This window comes from Pezoporus flaviventris, unplaced genomic scaffold (genome assembly GCF_033815535.1).
Source record: "Pezoporus flaviventris isolate CSIRO_AGI_PZ_B2104156 unplaced genomic scaffold, CSIRO_AGI_Pfla_v1 ptg000468l, whole genome shotgun sequence".
Classification (NCBI taxonomy): Eukaryota; Metazoa; Chordata; class Aves; order Psittaciformes; family Psittacidae; genus Pezoporus; species Pezoporus flaviventris.
The window spans coordinates 245,173-259,321 of NW_026893015.1; the positions used below are offsets into that span (position 1 = coordinate 245,173).

Sequence of the window (14,149 nt, forward strand, 5' to 3'; positions counted from 1 at the left end):
AACCCAGTTCTGTGAAGATGGGGCTCTGAGATGCTTTGACCTTGGCTGGGTACCAAGCGCTCATTGAGCAACTCTAGCACTATTCTTCCTCAATCAGGTAGGGGGAGAGTATCCCAAGTAGACACAAGGACATGGAGATCACTCAGCACGTCCCAGCAGCAGCAAAACAGACTTGACTCAGTGAAATCAATTTATCAAAAGTTAAAGTAGAATTAAGAGAAATAAAAACAATTATTAAAACACCTTCCCCCAACCTCTCCCTTCTTCAGGGTTCATCTTCCCTTCCAAATTACTTACTCCCTTGTGCAAAATAGCACAGAGAGATGGAATGGGAATTGTGGTCAGTTCACACCACGCTGTCTCTGCTCTTCCTTCCCCCTCACACTCTTCCCCTGCTCCATCACGGGGCCTCTTCCACAGGAAACAGCCCTCCACGAACTTATTTGTGCCTTTCCCACAGTCTCTATTGGACTTGGAAAAAGCTTCTGGCATCTTCACACAGAACCAACACAGCAGCCCAATGGCTACCAAAACATTTCCACGTAAACCCACTACAGACAGTGACAATCTCACAGGCAGAAGGGCACCAGGACACCCACAGAACTCACCCAATGGGAAAGGACCAAAGGCAGGCTTGGTGGCCCGCCAACAAGGTGAGGAGAGACTGAACGCAAAAGAAAGGGAAGCTCCTCGCAGCCAGCACAGCTCCAAAGCCCAGAAAAGGATGACAGGGTTGTGAGGACATGGGGTCCCCTCTTCACAAGGCACCCACAAACCACACCACAAAAGTGCTAAGAGATGACCTCACTCACAGAAACCCATCTCTTCAGTGTTTTGGTCGCATGAACTGCCAGCTGTCCTGAAATGCACCATCAAAACCAAGTATTCAGCCTTTATTATTTGCACTTCAAGGCTGCCGCCAGGGCCGGATGGACACGTCCTCACCAGGAGGACATGCCAAGGGAGCACTGTGGGAAGGAGAAAACGCCCCAGCTCATGACTTGCCAGGCTGTGGCACGCACCAGCTGCTTGCTGACAAATGCTGCCATGCGCAAAGGCTGTCCCGCCCCTCGGGGACCAGCATAAAAGCCGGCCCAGAGCCTCTGTCCCTCACTCGCCTCTGCTGACGCCTTCTCCTGCGCGCTCAACAAGGTGAGCCTCAAGCCCCTTGCCCTCTGCTCCTGCCCCCCTGCCCCGGCTCTTCCAGCACGCTCTGCCCCAGCCTCAGCACCCCTCACACCTCCCCAGCACCACAGCCCCACACCAGCCTCCCCACTGCCTCGCCCTCCTGCACCACTGCCCCTCGCACCCCCACGCCCTCCGCTCTCCCCACACCCTCTCTTCCATTCTCTCCTCTCCTCTCCCCTGCCAGGGCCCCTCCACACCACAGACATGGCCTGCTACGACCTCTGCCGCCCCTGCGGACCCACCCCGCTGGCCAACAGCTGCAACGAGCCCTGTGTCAGGCAGTGCGAGGACTCCCGCGTCGTCATCCAGCCTCCCGCCGTGCTGGTCACCCTGCCAGGACCCATCCTCAGCTCCTTCCCCCAGAGCACCGCCGTCGGATCCTCCTCATCCGCTGCCGTGGGCAACGTCCTCAGCGCCCAGGGAGTGCCCGTCTCCTCTGGGGGCTTCGGCTACGGCCTTGGCTACGGCTTCGGAGGTCTGGGCTGCTATGGCAGAGGAAGGGGATACAACATCTGCTAAGGGCCTTCCCTACAAGATCTGACATGAAATGCTGCAGCCTGGATTCAACACCATTAATTGAGAACACCTGTCAGGGTCAATGCTAGGACATGGGCTTTCTATCACACCTCCTCCTTTCAAGGCATCATGAGAGGAATCTGGGTAGGTTACCAGCCCAGCCTCTCTGAAAACATGGCTCATGGACCTCCTCCTCCTCTTCTCCTACTGCTTTCTTTGCATGACCCCATCAGCTGTGTCCACTACTGTCTGCTGCAACCACCACATCACATGCAAAAAGCTATCAGAGTACCTCCAGTGGGGTGCTCCTAGTGCAGGGCAGGAAGACCTCCATCCTCTGCCAAAATCTGCTGCATTGCAGAGGACCTCGTAAGATTGTCACCCTACTTACACCTCAGACCCCTTGCCTTGTACACTGTGCTTTTACGTTTTCATTCTTTTGCCTCAATAAAATTATCTTGAATTCCACTTAGTGACTCCTCCTCTTCCTTTCTTCTACCAAGGCCCTTACAACTTGACATGGCACAAAGCAATAGCTCAACGCGTCATTGGGGTGGATGAAGAAGTGCCACAAGGCCTCTCCTAGTAAATGAGCCAGCACAACCAGCAACAGGACAGACTGCTAGCTGGGGGCTTCCAGAAGTGACCTAAGCCCACCCCTCACCCAGGCTCAAACAAAGGATACACGTTTGCAAAGATTCCTTGTGCATGCCTCTGATAAAACCTCCCTGCATCACCACACAATTGACTAACTCCTCCCCAGCATGGGTCTCCAGCCCTCCCAGCAATCAGAACCACAGAATCATGTAGTTAGGCAGGACCTATGTGATTTGGAGAGAAGCCGCTTCAACTTCCCCTATCAAGCAGGGCCAGCCACAGCGGCTTGTCCAGGACAATAGCTGTTTGGGTATTCGGCAACCCCCAGCATGAAGATTCCACAATGTCTTCCACTCTTCGACCATGCTCACACTGAAAAAAGATTGCCTTCATTGCCCATGAAATTCCATCTCTTTTCCCTTGTGCCCACATCCTCTTGTCCCACCACTGGTCACAAGCCTCAGGGCTCAGCACTTCAGCCACTGCCTTCCAGCCTCCTCACCGGCCCCATCACAATCCATACTTTCCTGCCTTGCTTCTCTAGGAGCACGTAATGGGAGACAGTGACAGAGCCTTCCTTCAAGTACAGCTCAACAATAGACACTGCTCTAAACTTGGCCAACACCCTGTTGTTGGCAACAACAGGGAAGACACAGAGGTTGGTCAAGGACAATTTCCATTCCCAAAATCCACACCTAAAACCGCAGCCCGTCACCCTGACCTTGCTGGGCATGGCAGTGCTTTCCAGGAAGGTTTCTTCTGTCACCTTCCCTAGGAATGAGGTCAGGCTCAACCGTGGGCTCAGCCCCAAGGACCCAGTGGTCCACTCAACATGGGGATGGGCAGCTTGGAACTGAGGGAGAACATAGCCAGTGGGGATGTAGCGGCTTCCCTGACGCCGCACCACCTAGTGAACTGCACCCACTATAGGAGCCTGGGTGCTTAAGTAGAGAGTTACAGAGGGTAAACACAAGAATTCGGGGTACTTGGAAGAACTCCCCCCATCACAGGGCTCACCAGCTTCAACCAGGCCCACCAGGACCACAGCCAGCTATCAAGAGCAAACCTCTTATGACTGCTTGCAAAACAACACACAGGAAGGGCACCAAGAAGGCAGAAGCCCTGTAGAGGCACCATCCTTTCTACCACCTACAACCTCACAAGCAAGAGGGGCACCAAGACACGCACAGAGCTCGCCCAACAGGGGAGGACAGGTCTAAAGACAGGATTAGCGACCTGACAGCAAGGTGTGGAGGGACTGAATGCGATGGAAGGGGCAGCCCCTGATGGCCAGCACAGCTCCAAAGCCCACACCAGCATGACAGAGCAGCGAGGATACGGGGGTTCCTCTTCACAACGCATCTCCGAACCATACCACATGAGTGCCACGGGATGACCTCACTGATGACATCCCACCTCACCAAAGCTTTGCTTGCATGCCATGCCAAATGCCATAACACGCCCATCAACACCAAGAACATGGCCTCAAATACTTCTACCTGAAAGCTGCCTTCAAGGCCAAGTAGACACGTTCTAAACAGAATGACACGAAATTGCAGAATTGCAGGAAGGAAAACACAACCACAACTAATTGCTTGCACGTATTTGACATGCACCAGCTGCTTGCACAAACATGCTGTCATGCACAAAGACTGTCTCAGGCCCCTCAGGCATTGCAGGACCAGCATAAAAGCCGGCCCAGAGCCTCTGTCCCTCACTCGCCTCTGCTGACGCCTTCTCCTGCGCGCTCAACAAGGTGAGCCTCAAGCCCCTTGCCCTCTGCTCCTGCCCCCCTGCCCCGGCTCTTCCAGCACGCTCTGCCCCAGACTCAGCACCCCTCACGCCTCCCCAGCACCACAGCCCCACACCAGCCTCCCCACTGCCTCGCCCTCCTGCACCACCGCCCCTTGCACCCCCAAGTCCTCCGCTCTCCCCACACCCTCTCTCCCTTCCTCTCCTGTCCCCTGCCAGGGCCCCTCCACACCACAGACATGGCCTGCTACGACCTCTGCCGCCCCTGCGGACCCACCCCGCTGGCCAACAGCTGCAACGAGCCCTGTGTCAGGCAGTGCGAGGACTCCCGCGTCGTCATCCAGCCTCCCGCCGTGCTGGTCACCCTGCCAGGACCCATCCTCAGCTCCTTCCCCCAGAGCACCGCCGTCGGATCCTCCTCATCCGCTGCCGTGGGCAACGTCCTCAGCGCCCAGGGAGTGCCCGTCTCCTCTGGGGGCTTCGGCTACGGCCTTGGCTATGGCTTTGGAGGCTTGGGCTGCTACGGCAGAGGAAGAGGCTGCAACATCTGCTAAGGGCCTCTCACAAGATGCCTGAAACCACTCACGTACATTCTAGAAGCAAGGACACGGATTGAGAATGCACATCTGGGAGAATGCTAGGACATCCACACACCTTCCGCAGCTTTCTTTTACAGCACAAAGAAAGCAGGGAAGGGGACAGACCAGGCTGCCTGGTAACGTGGTCCTTGGATCTCTTCCTCTTCTTCAAGTGCCTTCTTTGCATCACCCTGTCAGCTATGTCCAGAAATGTGTGCTGAAAAATGCATCTCACTGGCTAAATTTCATTGGGGGACCTCCAGTGTGCTCCGCTCCAGCCAAGTCAGGAAGACCTCAAAGCTCTGACAAAATCTGTTGCAAACAGAAGACCTCAGTTCGTGGGCGCCCTCCTTGCACCTGAGACAGCTCTCTTCCATGTTATGTTTCTTCTTTTTCACTCTTTTGCCTCAATAAAGTACTTCTGCATTCAAGCCTTTGATGCCTCCTCTGCTTTTATTCTACCATGGCTCTTTCAGCTTCACTCAGCACAAAGCCAGGGCTCAACAGGCCATCAGTGTGGGTGAAAAAGGCTACAAGGACTCTCCCGGGAAATATGCCACCACAACCAACAAAGACTGGCACCTGGGGTGCTTCCATAATGTGACACAAGCCCACCTCTGCCTCAAACTAATTCTTAAGCATAACAACACTCCCCTGAGCATTACGGTGATGTCTCTCCAGGCTCATGAGACTATTCATGTAGGGTTCCAGGGCCACCAACACAGGGACTCATGGCCCCATCCCCACATGCTACAAGGACCCCACATTATGTTTGTTCTTTTTCACTCTTTTGCCTCTATAAAGTTCTGCATACAGGTCTACGACACCTCCTCACCCTTTCTTCTACCAAATCTGTTCCAACTTCATGCAGCACAAAGGCAGGGCTTAACAGGATGTCAGTGTGGGTGAAAAAGGGCAGAAGGATTCTCCTGGGAAATATACCACCACAACCAACAAAGACCGGCACCTGGGCTGCTTTCACAAGGTGATAGAGGTTTGAGCCAGCGCTGGCTCAAAGACAGTCTTGAACATGGCAACACTCCCTTGTTCATGCCTCTGATGGAGTCACCACAGATTCATGAGACCTTTCCGGTGGAGTCCCAGGGCCACCCACACAGGACCTCATGGCCTGGTCCGCACTTGCTGAGATGACCACAGGTAACAAATACAGTGTGCCCAGGACACCACCCTCCTTGCTCTGAGATCCACCTCTGACCCAGGTGTGGGTCGATGTTGCATCTCAACCAGAAGGAAGTGCAGCAGGAGGGCCAGGAGACCTCCTTGGATGGATAAGGTGTTTCTGAGGAAAATGCAAATGAAAAAAGAGGCTTATAATAAGTGGAAGCAAGGACACATGGCATGGGAAGTGTACAGGGATGTTGCCCGGGAAGCTAGGGACCAGGTTAGGAAAGCTAAGGCCCAGTTAGAATTAAACTTAGCTAGAGGTATTAAAGATAACAGGAAGGGATTCTACAGGTATATAGCAAATAAAAAACAGACTAGGGAGAATGTAGGCCCGCTCAGGAAGCTCTCAGGAGAACTGGCTACACAGGATTTGGAGAAGGCTGAGGTTCTGAATGACTTCTTTACCTCAGTCTTCACTGGCAAAGGCTCTGACCGCACCACCCAAGTCTTGGAAGGCAGAGGCAGGGACTGTGAGAATGAAGACCTTGCGCCCACTGCAGGAGAGGAACTGGTTCAAAACCATCTTAAAAATATGAACGCACACAAGTCCATGGGTCCTGATGAGATTCATCTGCGGGTCCTGAAGAAGCTGGTGAAGAAGTTGCGAAGCCGCTGGCCATCATATTTGAGAAGTCATGGCAGTCAGGTGAAGTTCCCGATGACTGGAAAAAGGGAAATATACCCCCCATTTTCAAGAAGGGGAAAACAAATGACCTGGGGAAGTACAGACCAGTCAGTCTCACCTCTGTGCCTGGCAAAATCTTGGAGCAGATTCTCCTGGAAGGCATGCTAAGGCACATGAAAATCAACAAGGTGCTTGGTGACATCCAGCATGGCTTCACAAAGGGGAAATCCTGCCTGACCAATTTGGTGGCCTTTTATGATAGGGCTACAGACCTGATGGACAGGGGTAGAGCAGTTGATGTCATCTACCTGGACTTGTGCAAAGCATTTGACACTGTCCCACACGACATCCTTGTCTCTAAATTGGAGCGACATGAATTTGATGGATGGACCACTCGGTGGATAAAGAACTGGCTGCATGGCCACACACAAAGAGTTGTGGTCAATGGCTCAATGTCCTCTTGAAGACCAGTAACGAGTGGTGTCCCTCAGGGATCAGTGCTGGGACCGGTCTTGTTCAACATCTTTGTCGCTGACATGGACAGTGGGATTGAGTGTGCCCTCAGCAAGTTTGCCAATGACACCAAGCTGTGTGGTTCGGTTGATACCCTGAAGGGAAGGAATGCCATCCAGAGGGACCTCGACACACTTGTGAGGTGGGCTGATGCCAGCCTCATGAGGTTTAACCATGCCAAGTGCAAGGTCCTACACCAATGGGGCAAATGGGGATGAGAAATGAAGGTTCTAGTCAGTTCAACACACATTGTTGCTAATCCTCTTTGGACCTCACACTCTTTCCCTCCTCCATCATGGAATCCTTTCCAAGGGAAACAGCGCTCCATGAACTTACTCAACCTGAGCTCTTCAAACATGCTCTTCAAGACATGGGGAAAGCATCTTGGATCATCTAACAGAAACTTCCGACATGAACCCATCACAAGTACAACCTTACAAGCATAAAAAGGCACCATGACACCCTTAGAGCTCACCCAACAGGAAAGGACAGGCCTACAGACAGGATTAGTGACCTGGCAGCAAGTCAGGGCGGAACCTAATGCAATGGAAGGGGCAGCCTCTCAGAGCCAGCACAGCCCCAAGCCTGCAAGGACATGGGACTCCCTCTTCACAAAGCACCCACAAACCACAGCCATGAGTGCCACAGGATGACATCAGTGATGACACCCCCATCACTCCAATACTTTTGTTGCATGTTCTGCCAAATGCCCTGACATGCACCATCAACACCAAGCCTTCGGTCTCTAATACTTGAAAGCTGCCGCCAGGGCCAGAAGGACACGTCCTCAACAGGAGGACATGAACTTCCAGAATTCTTGGAAGGAAAACACAACCATAACTTGTAGCTTGCGAGGATCTGACATGTACCAGCTGCTTGAACAAACATGCTGTCATGCACAAAGACTGTCTCAGACCCCTCGGGCACTCCAGGACCAGCATAAAAGCCGGCCCAGTGCCTCTGTCCCTCACTCGCCTCTGCTGACGCCTTCTCCTGCGCGCTCAACAAGGTGAGCCTCAAGCCCCTTGCCCTCTGCTCCTGCCCCCCTGCCCCGGCTCTTCCAGCACGCTCTGCCCCAGCCTCAGCACCCCTCACGCCTCCCCAGCACCACAGCCCCACACCAGCCCCCCCACTGCCTCGCCCTCCTGCACCACCACCCCTTGCACCCCCACGCCCTCCGCTCTCCCCACAACCTCTCTTCCATTCTCTCCTCTCCTCTGCCAGGGCCCCTCCACACCACAGACATGGCCTGCTACGACCTCTGCCGCCCCTGCGGACCCACCCCGCTGGCCAACAGCTGCAACGAGCCCTGTGTCAGGCAGTGCGAGGACTCCCGCGTCGTCATCCAGCCTCCCGCCGTGCTGGTCACCCTGCCAGGACCCATCCTCAGCTCCTTCCCCCAGAGCACCGCCGTCGGATCCTCCTCATCCGCTGCCGTGGGCAACGTCCTCAGCGCCCAGGGAGTGCCCGTCTCCTCTGGGGGCTTCGGCTACGGCCTTGGCTATGGCTTTGGAGGCTTGGGCTGCTACGGCAGAGGAAGAGGCTGCAACATCTGCTAAGGGCCTCTCACAAGATGCCTGAAACCACTCACGTACATTCTAGAAGCAAGGACACGGATTGAGAATGCACATCTGGGAGAATGCTAGGACATCCACACACCTTCCGCAGCTTTCTTTTACAGCACAAAGAAAGCAGGGAAGGGGACAGACCAGGCTGCCTGGTAACGTGGTCCTTGGATCTCTTCCTCTTCTTCAAGTGCCTTCTTTGCATCACCCTGTCAGCTATGTCCAGAAATGTGTGCTGAAAAATGCATCTCACTGGCTAAATTTCATTGGGGGACCTCCAGTGTGCTCCGCTCCAGCCAAGTCAGGAAGACCTCAAAGCTCTGACAAAATCTGTTGCAAACAGAAGACCTCAGTTCGTGGGCGCCCTCCTTGCACCTGAGACAGCTCTCTTCCATGTTATGTTTCTTCTTTTTCACTCTTTTGCCTCAATAAAGTACTTCTGCATTCAAGCCTTTGATGCCTCCTCTGCTTTTATTCTACCATGGCTCTTTCAGCTTCACTCAGCACAAAGCCAGGGCTCAACAGGCCATCAGTGTGGGTGAAAAAGGCTACAAGGACTCTCCCGGGAAATATGCCACCACAACCAACAAAGACTGGCACCTGGGGTGCTTCCATAATGTGACACAAGCCCACCTCTGCCTCAAACTAATTCTTAAGCATAACAACACTCCCCTGAGCATTACGGTGATGTCTCTCCAGGCTCATGAGACTATTCATGTAGGGTTCCAGGGCCACCAACACAGGGACTCATGGCCCCATCCCCACATGCTACAAGGACCCCACATTATGTTTGTTCTTTTTCACTCTTTTGCCTCTATAAAGTTCTGCATACAGGTCTACGACACCTCCTCACCCTTTCTTCTACCAAATCTGTTCCAACTTCATGCAGCACAAAGGCAGGGCTTAACAGGATGTCAGTGTGGGTGAAAAAGGGCAGAAGGATTCTCCTGGGAAATATACCACCACAACCAACAAAGACCGGCACCTGGGCTGCTTTCACAAGGTGATAGAGGTTTGAGCCAGCGCTGGCTCAAAGACAGTCTTGAACATGGCAACACTCCCTTGTTCATGCCTCTGATGGAGTCACCACAGATTCATGAGACCTTTCCGGTGGAGTCCCAGGGCCACCCACACAGGACCTCATGGCCTGGTCCGCACTTGCTGAGATGACCACAGGTAACAAATACAGTGTGCCCAGGACACCACCCTCCTTGCTCTGAGATCCACCTCTGACCCAGGTGTGGGTCGATGTTGCATCTCAACCAGAAGGAAGTGCAGCAGGAGGGCCAGGAGACCTCCTTGGATGGATAAGGTGTTTCTGAGGAAAATGCAAATGAAAAAAGAGGCTTATAATAAGTGGAAGCAAGGACACATGGCATGGGAAGTGTACAGGGATGTTGCCCGGGAAGCTAGGGACCAGGTTAGGAAAGCTAAGGCCCAGTTAGAATTAAACTTAGCTAGAGGTATTAAAGATAACAGGAAGGGATTCTACAGGTATATAGCAAATAAAAAACAGACTAGGGAGAATGTAGGCCCGCTCAGGAAGCTCTCAGGAGAACTGGCTACACAGGATTTGGAGAAGGCTGAGGTTCTGAATGACTTCTTTACCTCAGTCTTCACTGGCAAAGGCTCTGACCGCACCACCCAAGTCTTGGAAGGCAGAGGCAGGGACTGTGAGAATGAAGACCTTGCGCCCACTGCAGGAGAGGAACTGGTTCAAAACCATCTTAAAAATATGAACGCACACAAGTCCATGGGTCCTGATGAGATTCATCTGCGGGTCCTGAAGAAGCTGGTGAAGAAGTTGCGAAGCCGCTGGCCATCATATTTGAGAAGTCATGGCAGTCAGGTGAAGTTCCCGATGACTGGAAAAAGGGAAATATACCCCCCATTTTCAAGAAGGGGAAAACAAATGACCTGGGGAAGTACAGACCAGTCAGTCTCACCTCTGTGCCTGGCAAAATCTTGGAGCAGATTCTCCTGGAAGGCATGCTAAGGCACATGAAAATCAACAAGGTGCTTGGTGACATCCAGCATGGCTTCACAAAGGGGAAATCCTGCCTGACCAATTTGGTGGCCTTTTATGATAGGGCTACAGACCTGATGGACAGGGGTAGAGCAGTTGATGTCATCTACCTGGACTTGTGCAAAGCATTTGACACTGTCCCACACGACATCCTTGTCTCTAAATTGGAGCGACATGAATTTGATGGATGGACCACTCGGTGGATAAAGAACTGGCTGCATGGCCACACACAAAGAGTTGTGGTCAATGGCTCAATGTCCTCTTGAAGACCAGTAACGAGTGGTGTCCCTCAGGGATCAGTGCTGGGACCGGTCTTGTTCAACATCTTTGTCGCTGACATGGACAGTGGGATTGAGTGTGCCCTCAGCAAGTTTGCCAATGACACCAAGCTGTGTGGTTCGGTTGATACCCTGAAGGGAAGGAATGCCATCCAGAGGGACCTCGACACACTTGTGAGGTGGGCTGATGCCAGCCTCATGAGGTTTAACCATGCCAAGTGCAAGGTCCTACACCAATGGGGCAAATGGGGATGAGAAATGAAGGTTCTAGTCAGTTCAACACACATTGTTGCTAATCCTCTTTGGACCTCACACTCTTTCCCTCCTCCATCATGGAATCCTTTCCAAGGGAAACAGCGCTCCATGAACTTACTCAACCTGAGCTCTTCAAACATGCTCTTCAAGACATGGGGAAAGCATCTTGGATCATCTAACAGAAACTTCCGACATGAACCCATCACAAGTACAACCTTACAAGCATAAAAAGGCACCATGACACCCTTAGAGCTCACCCAACAGGAAAGGACAGGCCTACAGACAGGATTAGTGACCTGGCAGCAAGTCAGGGCGGAACCTAATGCAATGGAAGGGGCAGCCTCTCAGAGCCAGCACAGCCCCAAGCCTGCAAGGACATGGGACTCCCTCTTCACAAAGCACCCACAAACCACAGCCATGAGTGCCACAGGATGACATCAGTGATGACACCCCCATCACTCCAATACTTTTGTTGCATGTTCTGCCAAATGCCCTGACATGCACCATCAACACCAAGCCTTCGGTCTCTAATACTTGAAAGCTGCCGCCAGGGCCAGAAGGACACGTCCTCAACAGGAGGACATGAACTTCCAGAATTCTTGGAAGGAAAACACAACCATAACTTGTAGCTTGCGAGGATCTGACATGTACCAGCTGCTTGAACAAACATGCTGTCATGCACAAAGACTGTCTCAGACCCCTCGGGCACTCCAGGACCAGCATAAAAGCCGGCCCAGTGCCTCTGTCCCTCACTCGCCTCTGCTGACGCCTTCTCCTGCGCGCTCAACAAGGTGAGCCTCAAGCCCCTTGCCCTCTGCTCCTGCCCCCCTGCCCCGGCTCTTCCAGCACGCTCTGCCCCAGCCTCAGCACCCCTCACGCCTCCCCAGCACCACAGCCCCACACCAGCCCCCCCACTGCCTCGCCCTCCTGCACCACCACCCCTTGCACCCCCACGCCCTCCGCTCTCCCCACACCCTCTCTTCCATTCTCTCCTCTCCTCTGCCAGGGCCCCTCCACACCACAGACATGGCCTGCTACGACCTCTGCCGCCCCTGCGGACCCACCCCGCTGGCCAACAGCTGCAACGAGCCCTGTGTCAGGCAGTGCGAGGACTCCCGCGTCGTCATCCAGCCTTCCACCGTGCTGGTCACCCTGCCAGGACCCATCCTCAGCTCCTTCCCCCAGAGCACCGCCGTCGGATCCTCCTCATCCGCTGCCGTGGGCAACGTCCTCAGCGCCCAGGGAGTGCCCGTCTCCTCTGGGGGCTTCGGCTACGGCCTTGGCTACGGCTTCGGAGGCCTGGACTACGGCTTTGGAGGCCTGGGCTGCTACGGCGGTGGAAGAGGCTGCAACATCTGCTAAGGGCCATTGACAACACGCATGAAACCAGCCACCCACACCATGGAAGCCATGGCAACGATTGAGGATGCATGTCCAGGCTATTCCTGATACATATATCTGCTGTCCACAGCTCCTCCTCTCAAGGCACCAAGAAAGCAAGCAGGGCAGGGGCCTGCCCAGGCTGTCTGTCACCATCACCCACGGACCTCCTCCTTTTCCTCCAATTCCTTCTCCTCATCACTCCATCTGCTATGTCAGGTACTCTCTGTCACAACCAGCATCTCACAAGCTAAGAAAGATTATGGGGACCTTTAGTGGGCTCCTCCCAGTTCAGGACAGGAAGACCTCAGTGCTCTGACAACATGTGCTTCAAACAGAGAACCTCAGTGAATGGTCATCCTACTCACACCCTAGACCAGCTCTCTACCACCTTATGCTTTTATATCTTCATTCTTTTGCCTCAATAAAGTTCTTCTGCATCCCAGACTGTGACTTTTCCTCCTCCTTATTTCTACCAAGGCTCTTCCAACTTCACACAGCACAAAGCCAGGCCATTGGGGGTTGGATAAGGACCTCGAGGTCTCAGGCATCAAATATGCCACCACAACCAGCAACAACACAGGCTGACATGTGGAGGTCTTCCAGAATGTGACACAAGCCCATCACTGGCTCAAACAATTCATTTGGTAACGCTCCCCTGTGCGTGCCTCTGATGAAGTGCCCCTGTGCCACCACACACTTGACCAACTCTCCTCCCCAGCATGGCTCTCCAGCCCTCCCAGCAAACAGAATCACACAACCATTCAGTGTGGCAGAAACCTTCAGAGAGCAGCTGCTTCACCCCCTCTGACGCAGCAGGGCCAGTTATAGCAGCTTGTCCTAAACATGCCCAGTTGGGTTTTCAGTAGATGCCACCAGGAGACCCCACAACCTCTTCCACCAATTGACCATCCTCACATGGAAAAAGGCCAATGCAAATTTGGCAATTCCTTCTTTGCCCATGGAATTCCATCTGTTTTCCCTTCTGGCCACGGCCTGATCACAAGCCTCTGGGCTCAGCCCTTCAGTCACTTTGCAGCCCTCCTCACTCGGCCCTTACACAGCCCAGGCTTTCTCCAGTTCTCTAGGAACGTGTAATGGGAGACAGTGACAAAAGGTTTCTTTCAAGTACAGCTCAACAACAGACACTGCTCAGCCTCTCTCCAAATCCCACTAGCTTCAACAGAGAAGACAGAGGTCAGTCAAGCACAATTTACCCTCTCAAAATCCACATCTAAAACCACAGCCCATCACCTTGACCTTGCTGGTCAGAGCACTGCTTTCCAGGAAGGTTTCTTATGCACCTCCATGTATCTCTTCCACTGAGGAACCCAAAACTGGACACAGAACTCCAGGTGATGCCTCACCAGGGACCAGAAGAATATCCATTCCTTCTCTTGCTAGGAAGACCATGAGTATCCCATGCAGGGTGTCCGGGTCACCACCCTCCTTTTCATGCAGTCCTTCCCTGATCCAGGTGTGGGGTTGGTGTTGCACTGACCACCTGGCTGATTGGTCCCCATTCCAAACATACCAGCGCTCCCAGGCCATGGTCTCACCTTGCTATAGGATCCACAAATGATGCCTTGGAGGTTCTGCAGCCACCAGCCCCTCTTCACTGCACGACCCAACAGTAACCCACACAGGGGATCTCCTGACCAACGTCCTCCCTGCTGCAGGATGTCTGGACC

General features: G+C 53.5%; 4 protein-coding genes across 4 annotated transcripts; all 4 read left to right on the forward strand.

Moving 5' to 3' along the window:
• The first annotated feature begins 1,392 nt into the window (after positions 1-1,392).
• Positions 1,393-1,707, forward strand: LOC133263826 (feather keratin 1-like). The gene has a single exon (XM_061443693.1). It carries the CDS (start codon positions 1,393-1,395, stop codon positions 1,705-1,707), a length of 315 nt encoding a protein of 104 aa, XP_061299677.1.
• Positions 1,708-3,911: 2,204 nt separating this feature from the next.
• LOC133263819 (feather keratin 1-like) lies at positions 3,912-4,607 on the forward strand. The gene is made up of 2 exons (XM_061443688.1): positions 3,912-4,042; positions 4,262-4,607. Exons 1-2 carry the CDS (start codon positions 3,912-3,914, stop codon positions 4,605-4,607), a joined length of 477 nt encoding a protein of 158 aa, XP_061299672.1.
• A 3,591-nt stretch (positions 4,608-8,198) lies between these two features.
• Positions 8,199-8,513, forward strand: LOC133263811 (feather keratin 1-like). Its single transcript, XM_061443681.1, has one exon. The coding sequence runs from the start codon at positions 8,199-8,201 to the stop codon at positions 8,511-8,513; it is 315 nt and encodes a 104-aa protein (XP_061299665.1).
• A 3,210-nt stretch (positions 8,514-11,723) lies between these two features.
• Positions 11,724-12,440, forward strand: LOC133263820 (feather keratin 1-like). Its single transcript, XM_061443689.1, has 2 exons — positions 11,724-11,853; positions 12,073-12,440. Exons 1-2 carry the CDS (start codon positions 11,724-11,726, stop codon positions 12,438-12,440), a joined length of 498 nt encoding a protein of 165 aa, XP_061299673.1.
• The last annotated feature ends 1,709 nt before the right edge of the window (positions 12,441-14,149 follow it).

Coding starts and splice junctions, on each gene's coding strand:
- LOC133263826 (XM_061443693.1), top strand. CDS start 1,393: ATGGCCTGCTACGACCTCTGCCGCCCCTGCGGACCCACCCCGCTGGCC.
- LOC133263819 (XM_061443688.1), top strand. CDS start 3,912: ATGCACCAGCTGCTTGCACAAACATGCTGTCATGCACAAAGACTGTCT. Junction 4,043..4,261: donor CCTCTGCTGACGCCTTCTCC/TGCGCGCTCAAC, acceptor CTTCCTCTCCTG/TCCCCTGCCAGGGCCCCTCC.
- LOC133263811 (XM_061443681.1), top strand. CDS start 8,199: ATGGCCTGCTACGACCTCTGCCGCCCCTGCGGACCCACCCCGCTGGCC.
- LOC133263820 (XM_061443689.1), top strand. CDS start 11,724: ATGTACCAGCTGCTTGAACAAACATGCTGTCATGCACAAAGACTGTCT. Junction 11,854..12,072: donor GCCTCTGCTGACGCCTTCTC/CTGCGCGCTCAA, acceptor CCATTCTCTCCT/CTCCTCTGCCAGGGCCCCTC.